The sequence below is a fragment of the Protomyctophum bolini genome (genome assembly GCF_963924005.1).
Source record: "Protomyctophum bolini genome assembly, chromosome: 15".
NCBI lineage: Eukaryota > Metazoa > Chordata > Actinopteri > Myctophiformes > Myctophidae > Protomyctophum > Protomyctophum bolini.
This window is the reverse complement of record NC_137876.1, coordinates 29,735,077-29,753,939: the sequence shown is the minus strand read 5'-3', so window position 1 is coordinate 29,753,939 and position 18,863 is coordinate 29,735,077. Positions and strand designations below refer to the sequence as shown.

Below are 18,863 nucleotides of genomic sequence, written 5' to 3'. Positions count from 1 at the left end.
GTTGTACTAAAGCCAGTGAAATTATTTCACTCCTTGAGTAATGCTTCCTGTTTTATTCAAATAAATGTAATGCAACATTCAATACAAACATAGGCTGCTTTGCTATGGTTATGGTTTATGTTTGTGCATTGTAATCACATACTGCAGCAGACAGGACGTCTGCGTGGTCTCGACCTTTTTCTGTGCAGCACACTCACTTGATGTAGGTGAGAGCGTTGCCCTCTGGGAAGTCATAGGGGTGTCGCTTCCTGAAGACGTGACCCACACGACTACAAGGCAGGATCTCCAGGCTGCCTCCACACATCCACACCCTGAACGACAGCTCTGTAGGACCACAGCCAGGATATGAGCAGGACTGATACTGTACATTTAAGCCTGGTTTATACTTGGTTGCGCATTGTGTCTCTAAATGGTTATAGACAGATGAACGCACATATTGTCATATATTTTCCCTTGCCTGTGTGTCTCTCGCACGCACGCACGCACGCACGCACACACGCACGCACTCTCTCTCTTTCGCTCTCTCTCTCTCTCTCTTTATCTACTTCCATCTCAATATTGGCACTGGCAGTGTCCACCTGTGACGTTGTTTTATGCACTGCACCAGATGGCTTCATACTGTAAATCAGCTGTTTGAAAATACATTGCAAGGATAATTTAATGCTCTGCTGCCTTGTGCATTCCAAGGACACATGTGGCCTATCAGACAGCATGCCACAAGGCCCGTCAAACCCACCAGCGGACAACAACTGCAGTGTTCCACAGCCAGGCGTTATAGCAGGGTTTGATATAAAGCATTATCATTGCTCTCATGGTCATGGATGAAACATATGCCACAATTTTATGGAGTTCTTATTTGATTTGAACATTTATGTGCATATAAAAAACATGGTGTGTGTTTAGCTAGTTTTATGACCCCTGAAACCCAAAGGATAAATTAGCAACGTTATTGCATTTTGAGGGTTAGGCTTAATGTTCGTCTTTGAGAATGTACTGTATTTGTGGAGTCAATAGAGGCTCAGTGTTCTGCTTAACCACTTAAACGCTATAATTAACCACAAAAGTCGATCTCCAATTGGTACATAATTTAGCTGCTGGACTGCTAACTAGTACTAAGAAACACAACCATATTACTGATCTCTTGGTTACCATTTAAGTTTCAGAATTGATTTTAAGATTTTACTGATTACACGTAGGCCTCAATCTATCCAATGAGACACGTCGGCGGTGGGCCTGGTATTGGCCAGAACAACGGGCAGGCAGGTGGTTTGCGGGGGAGCACAAGGCCAAGTGGTGTCTGAAAAACAATATCGCCTCTCTTTCTGTCATCTATCCAATGATCAGTGGCGTGGTCTTGGCCAGAACAACGGGGAGGCGGGTGGGTGCGGGGAGCGCAAGGCCAAGTGGTATCTGAAAAACGGTATCGCTAAAGCCCTGAAAGGACAGGCTCCCTGTTACATTTCCAATATCGCCGCTGTCGTATCAAAACACCTTCTATCACACTTTTATGTTTTTCCGTGAATGAATTAGCCTGACATTCAGCCTGAATTTTCATTTCGTTTCACTCCATTATTCAGAACATATTTATTTTAATGGGCGTGGCTAGCAATTCAGGGAGTGGAGCCAGGCTATAAATGAATGGCTTACTTCGTCAAATGACAGTGTCAAAAATAGAGGATCTACAACTGTACAAGCTCACAAATTCACAATGCGTTGCGATGCGACATGCATACATACATACAGACAGCCAACATAATCTCCGGCCTTATAGCCATCCGGCCTAGCAGAGATACAAATTTATAAAACACTGCTTAAGTGGTTAAAACATGTTAACCAAAGTCTACCTGAATGCATATATTTCGTTAATAACTGCAGATGCAGCTAGCAAACTCACCAAAGTTCTCGCCTCCCCAGATGTCCATGTAAGTGTCATACTGTCCCAGGTGGTTGAACCAGCTCTTGTCCATGACAAAGATCCCACCTGCAATGACTGGAGTCCTGCAGGTTGCACAGTTAGAGGTTGTGATGCTGTCACTGGCCATTCATTGCCAATGGCATTCAATGTGTGTGTTTGGACAAACGCTCAAAGCTGGCCAATCATAATCAATGGCATTTAATGTTTGTGTTAGAACAACGTTTGTGTTTACATAAACCCTCAAAGCTGGACAAAGGAGGGGCTAGCGCCCCTCAAAAAAGCTATACGCAATATGCACAATGAACCATAGAAACACTTGAAAGAACTCAGGATGATCGCTTTAAATAACTGGTTGGAGACTGGACTGGAGACTCTTTTTGGTTAAGATAACAGAATAAGCGCAACCATATAGGAAAGGAATAGATCAGTGGTTCTCAATCCGGCCCACTAGCATATGTCAGTTAAATAATTACTGTTAAGGGCTTGATTTAATTCATTCAAATTAACAAATGAAATGAAACTATTAACAGTCAATATTTCATTTCAAGCTTCTCCCACACCACACCTATATCCCCCCTCGCAACACAACAGTGGTTCCCAAATCGGGTCATAATCAGTTGAAAACCCCTGATCTAGACATGTACATTTATAGGTTAATATTATACCAACTACAGGAAATACAATACATAGGCCTACAACAAGTACAACTAGCAACTAGCTCCACTTGTGATGTCATAACTCATGACTCTTCATACCAGGACTTTTTTGTCTGTACAACTGACTAAGGAGGAGAAAATACAGAGTGTAGCAGGCTTACCTGATTGACTGTGTGGGATCACTCCGCGCCATCTTCTGTTCAATGGGAATTTGCTCCCATTTGAAGTGCAGACTCCAGTCAAAACCTGAGAGCAACAGAGATAAAGGAACAGAGTTAAAGAGAGAGAGAGAAAGGAATGGTGGGGTTTGATGGAATCTGAGCATTATGTGAGAGATGGCGAGAGAGGATGGCTGAAGGTGTGCAAAGAATAAATAAGAGTAAGGGCAACCGAAAGAGTGGGCAGTGGGCACCTAAATATTGTGTATATGTTAAATTGGCAATTTATTCCAAAATGTAGAAAAATACAGAATTTTGAAAATGGTCTACTCTAAAGTAATGTAAAGTATACATGATTTGAACATGCTTGAAACCTTGAACATTTGATATTTAAGGCAGAATATTTCTACAATTGCAACAAACCATCCAGTCATTTTGTTGAAGGGTAAATGTAGGTCTAATAATGATGTAGGCCTACCGTGCATGTTCAAGTCATGAATGTTTAGGATCCAGTGTATAAGACACAGAAACAGGAAGAAAGACAAAGCTATTAAGTGGAGACATATATGCTCCAACTACTGGCCTAAGGCAAGCTATACTGAATATGTAAACCCAGAAACCATCAGCCAAAATCAATACCGTCTTCTCGTTGATCTTGGCTTGAATGCAAGTTAGAGAACCTGCCGTAACCATGGACACATATCTCTGATGATATAGTTGATTCGAAATGTTTTATTAACGCCAATAGAGAGAAAACTGTGTTATGTGTTAACCACTTAAGCCCTACATGTATACTGAAAATAGTACAATGTACAAGCTCACAAAACAATGCATAGCAATGTGTTGTGAGCTTGGAGAGCAGCTATTTTCATTGTTTAAAAAAGAAAAACAATAACAAATATAGCTGCAAGCATCGATAAGAAGCCATAAAAGCAATAAATCAATAAAGAAAAAAGCGAAATGCAATATGCACAATGAGCCATTGAAACACTTGAGAGAAATGATCGCTTGAAATAGCTGGTTGGAGACTGACGTCACTTGTGTCTGTCAACACTGTACTCCCGCAGCCAACCATGCATTAGCTGGGTCCAGACTCCACACAAATGAATGGAAATGTGATTTCAAGGGGGAGTGGTTAACCAGGTTAAGAAAATCTTTTTTTGACGTTAAAAAAAAGTGGATAGAGCAAATTGTATAATTCATTCATTGGGAGATCTAAATGCCAGAGGTCCTTTGATGAATGACTGTGAGCTTCAGTTCTTGGGCGATTCTCACGACCCCCTACCATATTGCTGAATTGCCGAACGACAGCACAGAACTGCCAAAACTGTGAAAAATTTCGGAACCCGTACGAAAACAATAAGTGGTCTTCACCCCTCTGGGCCTCACCCCTAATAATAAAACATTAATGAACAACTTTGGCAATTTTTGAAAATCTTTGGCCAAGACAGGCACGTCAGGGTTAATGTGGCTAAATATTAGCTGTTTCTTTGACACTAACCTCCTCTCAGGTCAGCAGAGGCAGCCAAGTAGGCAAAGTTGTCCAGGCTGATGACATCGATGATAGGACTGACGACACGGGTATGGTCCTGGAAGAGGGAACAGAACAGACTGTCACACCTCTCCTGAGCCAATGTACTACACTTCAGCAAACACAGCATATTCCCATGCTGTGCATGTGTGTGCGCGAGTGCACACATGGTGGCATATGTAAGTACAAGTGTGTGTGCAAGGTCTTGTACATGGTCCATGCCTGTGGTTTTGATATCCCCCTCTGGTCATTCATTGGCCAGTGGGGCCATAAAAATGAATTTAATTAATGTACAGTATGTTAATCACATTAACGGTAGCGCACACAGAATAAACGATCCGTAAAAAACCTTTAAGTCAAAATTTGTGCAAATCTGAGAAAATATGTAAATCTATTTTACATTACAAAGTCGCAAAAAGAACAGATCTACAATAAAATAATCACAGTTATTTTTTAAGTGTGGGTGTGCATGTCCACATGAATATGCGTGGCGTGGGACCTTTGAAGACATAAGGACAACTAGAGTACACGGTCACTCTCTGAATTAGGTTTCTGTTGCGCTCATTGGTCCTCATTCACAAAGGAGAAATATGCCACAGTGTAACTGATGCGTAAACAGATGCGTATTGATATCATATTAATCCGTCCGATCAAGCTACGTTGAGAGGACATGTTATTCAGAGAAGCTGGTGTAATCACTTCATTTGTGCGGATCGCCGAGTGTATCCTTTCCACATTTTTCCCAAGCGATTTGCCTGGTGTCACCTGGTTTGATGGAACATCCACGCCCAAATACGTCATCATAGCCTGCACAGAGGATTCCCAAGATTTAAATTATATACAACAGCCGCGATGAGCTTGTAGAGCAGTTAATTTTGACAGGCGGATCTCTGCACGGACAGATCTTCAAGCAAACAGCGCGAGTTATATGTATATAATTATAAACTAAACTAAACTTTAGTGTAGCAGGCATTACTACACTAAACAACGTTGGATTCGTACAGTGCAGAATGCAGATAAGTGTATGTTCTTATTATAACTGTGAGTTTGTTTTTTAACATGCAGCGTGAGTCCGTGAGAGCCGATCTACAAGCTCACATCGCGTTGCACTTCGAGTAGAAGGCTGCCGAGTGAGCAGCCCCAATCGCGCATGATAGAAATATCCTAATAAATTAATAAAAAGGTGTCGTGCTTGCGGGGGCAGTTTCTGTATAGGATCATAGGTTAACTTGACCAATATGCCTCTAGAAGCGCATACAAGTGATACTCTGCGAACACGTCAAGTTCACAGAGATGGCCATGAATTCCCACGTAACGTGGGAATCCTCGTAAATGCCTGTCCGCTCACGCACCGCTCACGTAACGTCACTTTATGAGCGTAAACGCTGTTGTGAATGAGGACCATTGTGAGCTCCTCTACGTGTCAGATAAATTGCAGCAGTACATTTGTAATGGTGAAAGTAAATGTAAATGAGTGTGTGTCATTTGAGTACAGAGAGAGAAATGGACAGTAAGACTGGCCTGTGAAGAGTTACACGTTACCTTCAGTGAGAGAAGTAGCATGAACTCAAAAGTAAACAGTGGACTGGACACTGTTGACATTAGTGTGTGTGTGTGTGTGTGTGTGTGTGTGTGTGTGTGTGTGTGTGTGTGTGTGTGTGTGTCTGAGATTGTGTGTGTTTGTGTTCACTGTGCCAACACTGTTGTTAATGTTGCATGTGTGTGCATGCTTCTGTCTGTTTATATTTGGGTGCACATCAGTGCATATGTGTGTGTGTGTGTGTGTGTGTGTGTGTGTGTGTGTGTGTGTGTGTGTGTGTGTGTGTGTGTGTGTGCGCACGCACACGCACGTGCATATGTGCGCGTGTGCGTGTGCATGGGCGTGCGTGCGTGTGCTCGCGCCGTCAATCAGCGTGACATCAGGCACAATTCCAACATCTGCTTCTAATTCTATACTGTCAGTCTCTTTACTCTGTAAGTGAACCCACGGTGACCTTTATGCTCATTGTAGCATATCGCACCATGGGGACAGTGTGACACACCATGGGGACAGTGTGACACACCATTCTGCCAGAGAACACACTCAAAAGTGCTGTTCTCCACAGCTTTAAGCAATACTGGTTTTATTAGCCTTGTAACGAGCCGCTGTGATCTACCAGTGCATGAAGAGACCGCAGCACTTTTTATACAGATGTAGTGTTGGTCGTATAATGTCTCAATCTGTCAACGTTATGATCTCTGACTTTCTCCTGTTCTGTTTCTCGGATGGGATAGAATCGGATAGAAAAAGAATAGAAAATCTCATTGTCCTCAATCGGACATATTGCTTTCTCTGCACTGTAAATATCTCCAGTCCCTAAATGCTATTCATCTGTGGAGCAGTTTGTTCATGCTTTCCAGCCAACATCACATAATCACAAATGTCATGCTAAATGTCTCTGTGTAAGAGCCGGACAGAGGAGACAGTGTCCGTCTGTCCAACCGGGGTTACAGATCACCAGACAGACAGCCCACTCACTTTGCTGTTTGTAGCCATGCACATTACAGTTCCATGTGGCTATTGTTGCCTTTTGTTTAGTCTACATCAGTTAGAGAGAGAGAGAGAGAGCGAGAGAGAAAGCAAGAAAGGATATAAACCTATAACACTGTGATCATTATTTGATCACAATATTAATATTATTGTAAATTGTCAATATCCAAAGAGCCAACAGCACACACTCACTGGGAGTTTTAATAGTGTGGAGCCATTTATTGCATACAAATTAATTAAAGATTATTTTCATTTACTGCCTTGAGGTCATTATAAGCTAATTTGCACAAGTTGATTTATAGTAGCTGTGCTCATCATTGATCAGTTTGTCAGGGCCAATTCTGACCAGCACTCCTGGACAAAGACAGTACTCCTCTACTACCAGACGCTGTATGAATGGGCTCTGATGTCTGATTAGTGAGTGTAGAGACAGGAGTAGCCTGTCTGTGGAGATGGTAAATGATCACTGAGCCTGACGCTCTCATGACTGACTGTGATGCAGTATGGATGAGCCTCCACAGCTGAGAGTGTAGAGTCCTCTGAATAAAATATGTCTGTTAAATGAGAGAGAGTTGTTTTGTATGGTAACGTCTGTCGTCTGGATAAAAACTGGTTCGGGGGATGGGGACGGGATTGTGTGGTAGATAGAACTGGTGAATCAAAAGGGATTCAAGGTATGGTGACAGACATAGGGGAGATTATATGGTAGAGAATTGAATAAAGATAGACATAGGTGAGATTATATGGTAGAGAATTATGAGAATGTATTTTGCTATGATGGTGTCTGTCTTTCTGAATATTGTTTTGTTTTGTGTACAAGTGTCTTTTTATTATTATTATTGTCTGTTATTTTATAGTTACTTTGGTTGCAAAATGTGTCTTGACAGATTAAGTTAATTTATCCTTCTATAAATCTGACAATGGGTATACACCGGTACTCTTACTGTATGTACAGTGTGGCAGGCATTCCCAATGGGTATACACCGGTACTCTTACTGTATGTACAGTGTGGCAGGCATTCCCAATGGGTATACACCGGTACTCTTACTGTATGTACAGTGTGGCAGGCATTCCCAATGGGTATACACCGGTACTCTTACTGTATGTACAGTGTGGCAGGCATTCCCAATGGGTATACACCGGTACTCTTACTGTATGTACAGTGTGGCAGGCATTCCCAATGGGTATACACCGGTACTCTTACTGTATACAGTGTGGCAGGCATTCCCAATGGGTATACACCGGTACTCTTACTGTATACAGTGTGGCAGGCATTCCCAATGGGCAACATTGCCAATGTACATCAGCCAAGTTTATAAACAACTTACAATTTAGGCATTTAGCAGAAAATCCAGAGTCTTCAAATCAAAGTCAACAAAAATAAAATAAATAATTTCGGACGGCTCTGAGTGGAGCACGGTACGCAAATCTAGGTGAGCGGGGGAATCAACATGAGCGAATGAGCTCAGTGTCACAACAGCCCCCTGGAGCCCCCCCCCCCCTCCCCCCCGCTCTACTCCACTCATGTATGACGTAAATACTGTGTGAATAAAAGCAATAGAGCAGAGTTTAGTGAATAAAACTGAAGCAGTTCAAGTTGCAGAGCTTCAGCTAAAATAGGAGAGTGTGGAAAGGGGAGGAAGAGGAAGAGGAAGAGGAAGAGGAAGAGGAAGAGGAAGAGGAAGAAGAAGAAGAAGAAGGAGGAGGAGAAGTGTGGATGATTCATTAAAGTGTTCCTGGAAAATGAGGGAGAGTCGGGATTTTTGTGGGGATTATTGTGGGGAGATACATGAGCAAGAGGGTGGGAAAAGTGATTATGAAGAAAAATGTTTCTAGTGGCTTCAGAGAGTTGTGGTATTTGGTGTGTGTGTGTGTGTGTGTGTGTGTTGAGGGGGGGGGGGGGGGGGGGGGAAACAGCTGTGTTGCATACACCCCAGTTCCTGCGTTGGGTTCTCAGAGAATAGCCTATTACTCATTAGTGAGTGTTGAAGGTCTGTTGCCATAACAAGAAATCACTCCATTAAACTAATACCAGACACACTTTCCTCATTGTACACTACACAGTAAAATCCAGTGTTAATTGAACTCCTATTTACACCCTATATAGATTATCTATATCACAAGGTGGCGTATGTGAATGGCACAAGTCTTCAACTAATCTGTGAAAACTACACATAAATCCCACTGCTGAGTGATCTATTAGATCACTATTATTATCTGTGCAGTGTGCGTGCATGTGTGCATGAGTGCGTGCGTGCGTGTAGTGGTGTTTGTGTGTGTGTGTGTGTGTGTGTGTGTGTGTGTGTGGGGTGATGTGGTCTGTGTGTATGTGTGTGTACTGTGTGTGTGTGTGTGTGTGTGTGTGTGTGTGTGTGTGTCTGTGTGTGTCTGCATGCGTGTGCACACACACATTTTTTACTTCCCAGAGTTCATGTATTATGTGTCTAATTGGAGAGTGTGAATGACGGGTGGTGGTTGGCGGTCTGTACCTCTTTGACTCTCTGGATCATGGGCTGCAGCCAATCAGTGTTGACCTCACAATGACTGTCTAAGAAGGTCAAGATGGCCGCTGAGGCAGTGTTGGCTCCCCGCACCCTTGACCGAATAAGACCTGTGGGGGACATCGATAGTGGCATTATAAATGGAACGAATTCAGCATGGTCATCCAGTTGTCCAGCTGGCACAAGCCAAAGTAAATTCCCCAAAAATACTCATATTGTCGGGTGGAAACCTCGTATGTCCAAAAGTGTTACTTAACAGAGAATAGAAAAAAGAACCTGTGTTCCAATGGAAACATCCACCACAAAATAGCCACCCCCAAATAGCAGATCTACAAGCTCACAATGCGTTGCATCATGACGCATTGTCATTGCTTGTACATTGGCTATTTTTGCTAGTTTTATACGATACTGTAGTATAGAGATAAATGTTTTCTGCCTGAAAGCAACGATACTTCGATACTTCGCCAGCGATACAATAACAATAACAACAACATGACAGACTGTGAAGTACTTTAGCATTCACTAATAAAGTTGAGAGTTAGAAAACTTTAGTTGCAAAATGAGTCCCCTGTTTGAAAAGCATTTGACAGCTCCTTTTACAACAAGGCCATTCTGACTAGTCATCCTATACAGAGACAGAACTTGTACTATTAGAAAATAAATTACTATAAAATACAATTACATTTAGGTCACCATGAAACATTCACTTGCAAAAGTTATATTTTTGAAGATGGAGTCACTTGTTTTTTTAAGCATTGTATTTTACCATTTGAAAATTCCCCAATATGATTGACAGAACTAAATTGAAACATTCTGTTAACTCAGTCCTTTGGTTGACAAAAGGAAAACACTCACAGTTTGAGATTTTCATAGTGAATTTATGGCAATGTTTATTAATTTCCAAACCGATAGTGCTGGAACAATAATGGGGTTTCTTGATAGGCTTGTTTATAATTTAACTAGCTGTATTATAGGGAGGCTTTACTTCCCTCCAGCTTTATCCAAACTAATTTAATTAAAAGGATAGATTCCATCATCTCAAGAGTTTTCTTTCAAAAGAAAAGGAACCCACAATTTAAAAATGTAATTATTGGAGGTACCTTAGCCTTAAATAAGGTATATACAAAAATGCATCGTGTCCATCTTAAAGTTTAATTCCAGATTGGCATACAGCATACACTGCAAGGAAAATAAGCTATGTTTAATTTGAGAAAATGACAGCAGAGAATTATAACTAAGAAAAGCCAAACATTCTTGTTTTTAAAGTAAATAGCACTTGGAATACTTCCTCAGTTTGATGGAACACAGGACACAGACTTGTTTATATCTCAACTCCAGCTTTATCTTCCACATGCTATAGTCTATAGTCTACTTCTAGCCTTCTTGAAGTCGATGAAGCACAACACTGCCATTTGTTGTTGTTCCTCTTCAATAATCCTCCATAATAAGGCAAGGATGTTTGAATGTTTGTATTGGATGTTTGTATATGGTAACTTTAGTCCTCAATGTTTCTGCTTTTCATTAGTGAAGTAGATATCCAATATAAGATATTAACAGATATAACAAGTAGTTGTTTTCAAAAGGAGGGTACTGTCACCAACAATAGCACACAGCAGGCAAAGAGGAAAAATAAAGACTTAACACACCCAAAATGTAACACACCTATACAATTGAACACATCTAACATTTAACACACTTAGATTTAGCAAGACTTACAACACACCTAACGATTTAACAAAGTTTTAAAGTTTGACCTTGATTTGCAAGGCATGTCTAAGCCTTGTCGTCAAACCCACAGCATGTCCTATTACCTCACTACTTGCACCACTGGCCTAGTATGAACTTGTTTATGCTCTGTCAGCCTATGGTTTAGATGGGAAAACAGCCTGTAGGCAAACAGGGAGAGCAGCACAGAGAGATACTCTTCTGGCACATACCGTATATCAGTACGTCTTTATTCCAATCTTTCTTTACTGTGTAACTCAGGTTGGTTACATGTTCTGATATGTATTAATTCATTTTGATCGTTAATAAAAAGTAAATCCTCAATAATAGAGTAGTAAACACAGTAGAAATAGTCAAACGCAGTAGAGTCATCACATGGAAAGATTCATAATGGACCATTGCCAAGACTGTACACTTACTGGTTACAGAAAAAAAGAAAAAAACATCTAACTTGTCATCTAGTCCCTGCGACAGAGGAAGATTGATGATACAGCTTCACTGCAAAAACACATTTAAATGGCACCTTCATTTAATCACTTCATTTAGCCAAAATATACAGTACTCTAGTACTACATTATACTCTGGCCACAGAAAATACTAATTTGTGATAGGCTGCCACATATCCCTTAATAATGGAAATTGAGACAGCTTAAATCAATGATCCTAATATTATCAAACTGCATGTAACCATAACAACACCAGGAAGCAAAATGTAGCAGCTGTTTTGGATAGAAAGTGGTAAAAATATAAGCATCTCTTTTTTTTGACAAACGTTTTTGGAAAGTATGTTCATATAAAATGTTCCAAAATAGCAGATGTACAAGCTTGCAGCGTGGCACTGTGAGCTTGAATATCTGCTATGAATTGAATGGCCATCGTATAAAATATGGATAAAGGGGTTCGATATTGTATATGTATATTAATACATTTATCTGGGGACTAGCAGACAACAAACGTGGGGCTCCTGGAACTCTGCCCTCCACACCCTCCTATCCATCAACAGCATCCGAAGCTCTGCAGTGTTGCTAGCTCCGCTGTGACATTGCAGTGTGTTTCCCTCCAAGCTGTGCCTTGGGTTGGCTCCCGCAATGTCAGTTCGCTTGCCATCAGTTCCGGGTGCATGACACAGCGCCCTGCCAGCCTCATCCTCCTCTCCCTGACCTTGTCCCTAGCCTGCGAGAGGTCCACATTTCTGATGGGGTTCCCCCATCCCCATGTAACATCAAATGCCATTCGAAATAGTGTTCAGGGCCTTTTCCTGCTGTATTGTGATTGTCCATGTCATTGTCTCAGCCTCATATAGCAGTACGGATTATCCTAGCCACCTCTTGAGGTCATTTCCCATCTCGGATTTAAACACTCTCCTTGTCCAGGCAAGTGCCCTCCAGACCTTCAGATCCTGTTCAATAGAGGCAGTCCTGAGCCAAGCCCCCAGGGATGCTCTCCAACGTTGGAAGCGCTCGGCCCTACTGGTCAGAGCTGCGACTGCAGGCGGACCCGTGGATTTATGACGAGGACGCCCAGTGCAGCTGGGGTTTCACATTGAGCACTCGTTTGCACTTCCACATTTTGGGCAGCACATTTTGGTGCCCAAATCGTTCTTCCGGGTGCTTCAAAATGCCACTGAGCAACTTCCATCGATCCATGTGGATAATTAAGACAGAACGAGACCTCTGAGCTGTGAATGTTTTGCAACATTGTACGCAGAGGCAGCTCCAACTTCTTCTATCAAATGGAATTCGCATTGCGGGTGGTTTGAGGAGGCACTTTCCGCTGCCCTAAACCCGTGTGGGCAAGATAGCAATTTCAAGGAAATCAACACGCCCTCGAACACGCCCACACACCCACACAATGTATAGTGGGTTGCGTGGCCGCAAGATACCGTTTGCGTTTACGGATAGTGGAAGATCCTAAATGCGTAATTCACAGATTGTGGTTAATGCTGGCGGGTATAAAGTCATGGCATACGATAGAGCCAAGTGTCTCCTCTCTGCCACTGATTGCGAGTCTCAGGACATGCGGTCCATCTTTCCGCTTATACCCCTTCCTCACAACCTGTCCTTTCCTATCACGGTATCAGTGACATTGTTATTAGTTTGTTTGTTGTAAGTGAACAGTGTGTGTCTTCTGGGCAGAGATGTGTTGAAGTCGTCCAGAATGGATAGCCAATAATTTATGTGGCTGGACAGTTTCAATTGTCTGCACGAGCTAGCTGTGCTTTGTTGTGCATTATTCAGTTGGGATGTACGCTATGATGACTGTGAGGACAGGATTTCCCTGGAATGATGATGTGATGATTTACTTTGATAAGAGTTCAAATCAATGGCTTCAATAGCTTCTGTGCCTCTCTTCCAGCAAGGATACCGACACTGCTATTCGCTGGTATTTAAGATTCCAAGCTAGCTCCTCAGATTTCACCCCCTGTTACAAACCCTGCTTGCTGCTTCTGGAAGCTGATAGAGTCTGGATGTTGAATGTGACAAGTCTCAGAGACCGCTTACGGCCGATTGCATTCGACACCCATTAGCCGCACCCTACCCTGGGCTTAAGGGTGCGTTATCATCTGGCCTGTCTGGCAGACGCGCACGGGTACCTGACACTGCATTGCTCCTGGGTACTCCCGATTTGTGTAGTTTCCATTCAAGGCTAAATACAGACGAGGGTAGCCAGTTCTCTTGCCCAAGACAGGACTGGTGCCATAATGCATGACGAGGTATCCCTAAAAATAATGGACTTGGGCAGAGGGAACTCCATGACACAATGGGAACTTCACTCCGCTTTGTATTGTGAAGGCCTTAATCTCTGCCTCACTTTTTCACTTACAACCATCACCTGATCATTTATACAAACGGAAAACATGTGGAAGCTAGCTATCTGTTTGCGTATGAGTGCTTTTGAGTCCATTAGTGAGACTGTGTAGGTATTGTGAGTGTGTGTGTGTGTGTGTGTGTGTGTGTGTGTGTGTGTGTGTGTGTGTGTGTGTGTGTGCATGCCATGCCAAATTAACCATACTTATTAGACCAAAGACTCTCTGGTCTGTCTGGTCTCTGTTCAATCTTCTTCTTCTTTTCCTTTCGGCTTTTCCCTTCAGGGGTCGCCACAGCAAATCATCGGTCTCATGTCTGGTCTCTGTTCAATACAGTGGCCATTTTGCCCTTACACTTCATACTGAGGGCCATGGGGTTTCCCACCCCCTGGGTATGAAGTACACTTCATACTGAGGGCCATGGGGTTTCCCACCCCCTGGGTATGAAGTACACTTCATTCTGAGGGCCATGGGGTTTCCCACCCCCTGGGTATGAAGTACACTTCATACTGAGGGCCATGGGGTTTCCCACCCCCTGGTTACACTTCATACTGAGGGCCATGGGGTTTCCCACCCCCTGGGTATGAAGTACACTTCATTCTGAGGGCCATGGGGTTTCCCACCCCCTGGGTACGAAGTCAGAGCAACATGGCCACCGTGTGAAGCAGGACGATTGAATCCTGTCCTCCACACTCACCCTCTCTCCTGCCGTTCCTCAGGCAGTGCACTTTGGGGATCTGAGAAAGCAGCTGGCAGTCCTCAGCTGGAAGAGAGAGAGAGAGAGAAAGAGAGAGAGAGAGAGAGAGAGAGAGAGAAAGGGGGGTTATGTTATGAAGAGAACACAGACGAAATAAGCTGTTTCTATTCTCACACTCCGCAACACTTGTCCTCTTGTGTGTGTGTAAACACAATCACACACATACGCACTTGTGCACGCACGCACGCACGCACACAATCTATGGTGTGACTGTATTTGCACACGTGCATACACGTGTGCATGCATGCAGATACAGTCACACCATAGATTGCGTGCGTGCGTCGATAGATGTACGTGTACACATCACTGAAACTCACGCTGACATACGAAAACACACATTAATCCACAGTACACAGTTATCATGCATGCACGATCCAAACCCCAAGTTTCAATCTATACCCCCTCCACATCACTGTAGCATCCCAGCTCTGCAAAAAGTACTAATGCACAGTTTGCACACAAAGTTTTACTGATGGCATGCTAAAACTGTAAGCTATTTCAAAATCCTTGTTGCATAAACAAGCCCTGTAGAGAAGCCTATTCCCATATTACGCGGTACTCACACACACACACGCACACGCACACGCACACGCACACGCACACGCACACGCACACGCACACGCACACGCACACGCACATGCAAGCAATGCTCTGTTCTTATGCTAATCCTCTCTCTCGCTGGGGCTCCCTGGTTAGTTGAAACGTGTTCACTCAGAAAGTCACAGGCTTCCTGGAGTCCAACTGAGATGAAAAAGCATCACAACTCCAGTATGAACCAATATATCGTCTCTGTTGTCGGGTGGAAACCTCATATGCCCAAACAATGTTCGAATTAAAAAATTGCAGATCTACAAGCTGAAAACATGTCGTTTCGAGCTTGTGGATCTGCTGCTTTCGGTGCTTTTGTGTGACGCTATACTGCTATAGTATGATCAAGATCATGTAGGGCAGAAAATACAAAAAGTTAGAATATGGAGATAGCAGGTTTCTGTCCGAAAGCAACATTATCATGTACCTTCACACTGCATTCACTTTGTTATGAATCAGTATCCTGTACAGTACATTCACACTATGCATTCACTTCAGTATAATTATGTATCAAGTATATTCACACTATGTCTTCAATCCAAACCACTTTTATTATACAGAAGGTATAGTGTCTCACAGAGCAATAGGCCTGTAGCATGAACTGTAAATTACATGCGTTATGAAATTGGACATTTGCATTGTGTATGAACCAGTACAGTAAGGAAAATTGTATTTTTCCTCGATACAGAGTTCCACCTCCAATCTGAAATGGTCCTCGTAAGTGTCTCTCTTAAAGTTAAATTAACTAGTGCATTAACGATCCTGCTTGAGTGTGTGTGTGAGTGTGTGTGTGTGTGTGTGTGTGTGTGTGTGTGTGTGTGTGTGTGTGTGTGTGTGTGTGTGTGTGTGTGTGTGTGTGTGTGTGTGTGTGTGCACGCGTGCGTGCGTGCGTGCGTGCTTGCGTGCGTGCGTGCGTTTGAAGTGAAGTGAGCGGGTGGCGGGACAGAGTGCACAAAACAAAGCCACAGATCACACCAGAGGGTAGATGTTGTATACAGATTGTGTGTGTGTGTGTGTGTGTGTGTGTGTGTGTGTGTGTGTGTGCTCATTTTGCATGTTTTCATTTGTCCTTCAGTCTGCATGAGATGCGTCTGCATGGTTGTGTTCAGGCATGCATCTATTAACATGAACACATAAAGTCACTATGACTACGCACGCACGCACGCAAACACACAAACAAACACACACACACACACACACACACACACACACACACACACACACACACACACACACACACACACACACACACACACACACACACACACACACACACACACACACACACACACACACACACACACACACACACACACACACACACACACACACACACACACACACACATATCCAGCATCAGGACAGTGAGTCAAGGTGAGCTCTGTCTGTCTGAACATTATTAAAGACACATGCATTCACCAGCTTAAGACTGCTGTCCTTGATAAGAGACTGTGTTCTGGTGATTAGGGCAAGCTATAACAGGATGAGGGTAAATCTGGACAATCCTAATTCCTGCTACTGATGCCCCCCAACACACACACACACACACACACACACACACACACACACACGTCAGGTCAAATCCCAACCTTGTCAGCCTGTGTCACTATCACTGACTGCACTCTCACTGATTCCATTTGTCACATGACAGGATATGGGACAGTCTGCTTACGGCCAGACAAGCTTAACATGGGCTTTGGTCCCCTGCAGTTGCTTCGGCTGTGTGTACGCTGTTGTTGGGATGTGACACACTGGTCATAGATCCATAAAGGTAGGGTAAGGGTAAGGTTAGAATAAGTGTCAAATTGCTCTACATTCTGATAGTAATCATTGCTATACAGTGTTTGTTCAATGTCTCTCAAGCTCTTTGATAAACGGAAAATACATGTTCAGGTAGGCGACCGAATTTCAGCCAATCAGGAGAGAGTACTCATTTATCAGCTTCATTTTTTATAGTGTTCCAGTTTTTTGTCTGCTAATTTCTTTGTATCATCACTTGCAATTTCACTTGTCTGATCTGTATCCTATTTGAGTTTTCTATCCAGATTGAATAAAATGTATATCTTGACCGACCTGAAAATGCATTATTCTGTTTAGTAAAGAGCTGGGGAGACATGGAGACACCATGGAGACATCATGGAGACATCATGGAGACACCTGTTACTGAACAAACACTCTATAGCAATGAGTACTATCAGAATATAGTTCTTTAACCTTTAACAAAATAGTTGGTTTTTACCCAAAATGTTCACTTACCGGTAAATTGTACATCAAATAACCGATCTCATCGGTGTAATTTCTCAAGACTAGTCTGAGTAGCATCACTTCACTGCATGGCAGGCCAGCTTCGCAATAGCGAATAGTATAATACATACTGTAGTAGACTACTGCATGTTAATTAATGTTTGTCATAGAAATACATGTATAGAATGGACACTTGGATTCATAGCAATGCTATGCTTCCATGCAAAACATGGAAGAGGAAGTGATCCATCCATCTGGCCTCCGTGGTGTGTTAGTTCCATATGAAGTGACAGTTATTGCTATGGTGTCCAACTGTCCATAGCAATAACTGTCACTGTGTCCCCCAGCAAAGTAGGTGGCTCTGAACATGGAAGTACATATGGTGTGTTTATTACCATTGATTCCAAATGTGGAAAAAATAGCAGTGGTATTCTTTGAGATAAGATAAATGTGTGAATTTCACCAGGGCTGATTAACCACATCCCTATACTTGGAACGCCGTAAAAGTCAAACATTCTGCGGAAATAGGATATCATTCTGCGCAAATGGCAAATATACATGCTCAGTCATTGCAAAGTGAAGTCGTGATCTTACAACACTTACTTTATGAGTACAGTAAGTGTTCTGTATCACTGCTTGTAATTCATCTGTCTTTAGGTGACCGGGTGTGGTCGGACTGTCTGTCTGCATGGCTTAAAGGGCATTGCATTTGACTCAATTACGTCAATCATCATTTGACTGATTTCACTTCAGTTTAGAGTTGAGTCTTTGTTTCCACATAACTGGAGGAGTTTGTTTCTTCATCACCCTATGTGAGTCAGTGTTGCTGAGGAACACAGTGGTGGGTGTCAGAAGTGCAACCTTGTCCTTATCCACACAAGCCCTATTTTATACGTTGTGAAAATAGCATACAACCTGACAATGTTGTTAGATGGAGCTAACCCATGTCCTTCCAGTTACAGGACATGCTATATCCTGATTCTACAGCAGGCATGCAGGCTTGCGGCTCAGCTCAGTGTGGGCACCAACCAGGCAGACTCAGAGGCAGAAGGAAAATAAACTAGGCATTAGTAACCGAATACAACTCCTACTGCTGAAAGACTACTCCCATTCTAGATGTTTTACAACACCTCTCTCTGTATGTGGTATCCTATCAGACATGTGTGTCTGGGACAACATATTCACACTGTACGTGTCTGTTTGCATGTACTGTATCAGAGACAGCTTGGTGTGTGTGTGTGTGTGTGTGTGTGTGTGTGTGTGTGTGTGTGTGTGTGTGTGTGTGTGTGTGTGTGTGAGGGAGTGTTGTGGACAGTGTACACTACAGTATATAGCATGAGCTCATCTCTGACTAATTGACACAAAGAGGGAATAATCGTTGGAATGCAGTTTCTGTGCAGTAGCCTGGTCAGTTATGTAATAAGACATGATGAGACATTAATAAGTGATTAC

General features: G+C 42.8%; 1 protein-coding gene across 1 annotated transcript in view; it reads right to left on the bottom strand.

The window, feature by feature from the left end:
* galnt16 (UDP-N-acetyl-alpha-D-galactosamine:polypeptide N-acetylgalactosaminyltransferase 16) overlaps positions 1–18,863 on the bottom strand; it is a 36,965-nt gene that overhangs the window by 8,573 nt on the left and 9,529 nt on the right. Inside the window, exons 5-10 of the mRNA XM_080783616.1 lie at positions 14,520–14,585; positions 9,280–9,401; positions 4,231–4,318; positions 2,733–2,817; positions 1,895–1,998; positions 198–324 (exon numbers count right to left, since the gene is read on the bottom strand). Coding sequence (XP_080639742.1) covers positions 198–324; positions 1,895–1,998; positions 2,733–2,817; positions 4,231–4,318; positions 9,280–9,401; positions 14,520–14,585 — 592 coding nt within the window. The remainder of the gene's footprint in view (positions 1–197; positions 325–1,894; positions 1,999–2,732; positions 2,818–4,230; positions 4,319–9,279; positions 9,402–14,519; positions 14,586–18,863) is intronic.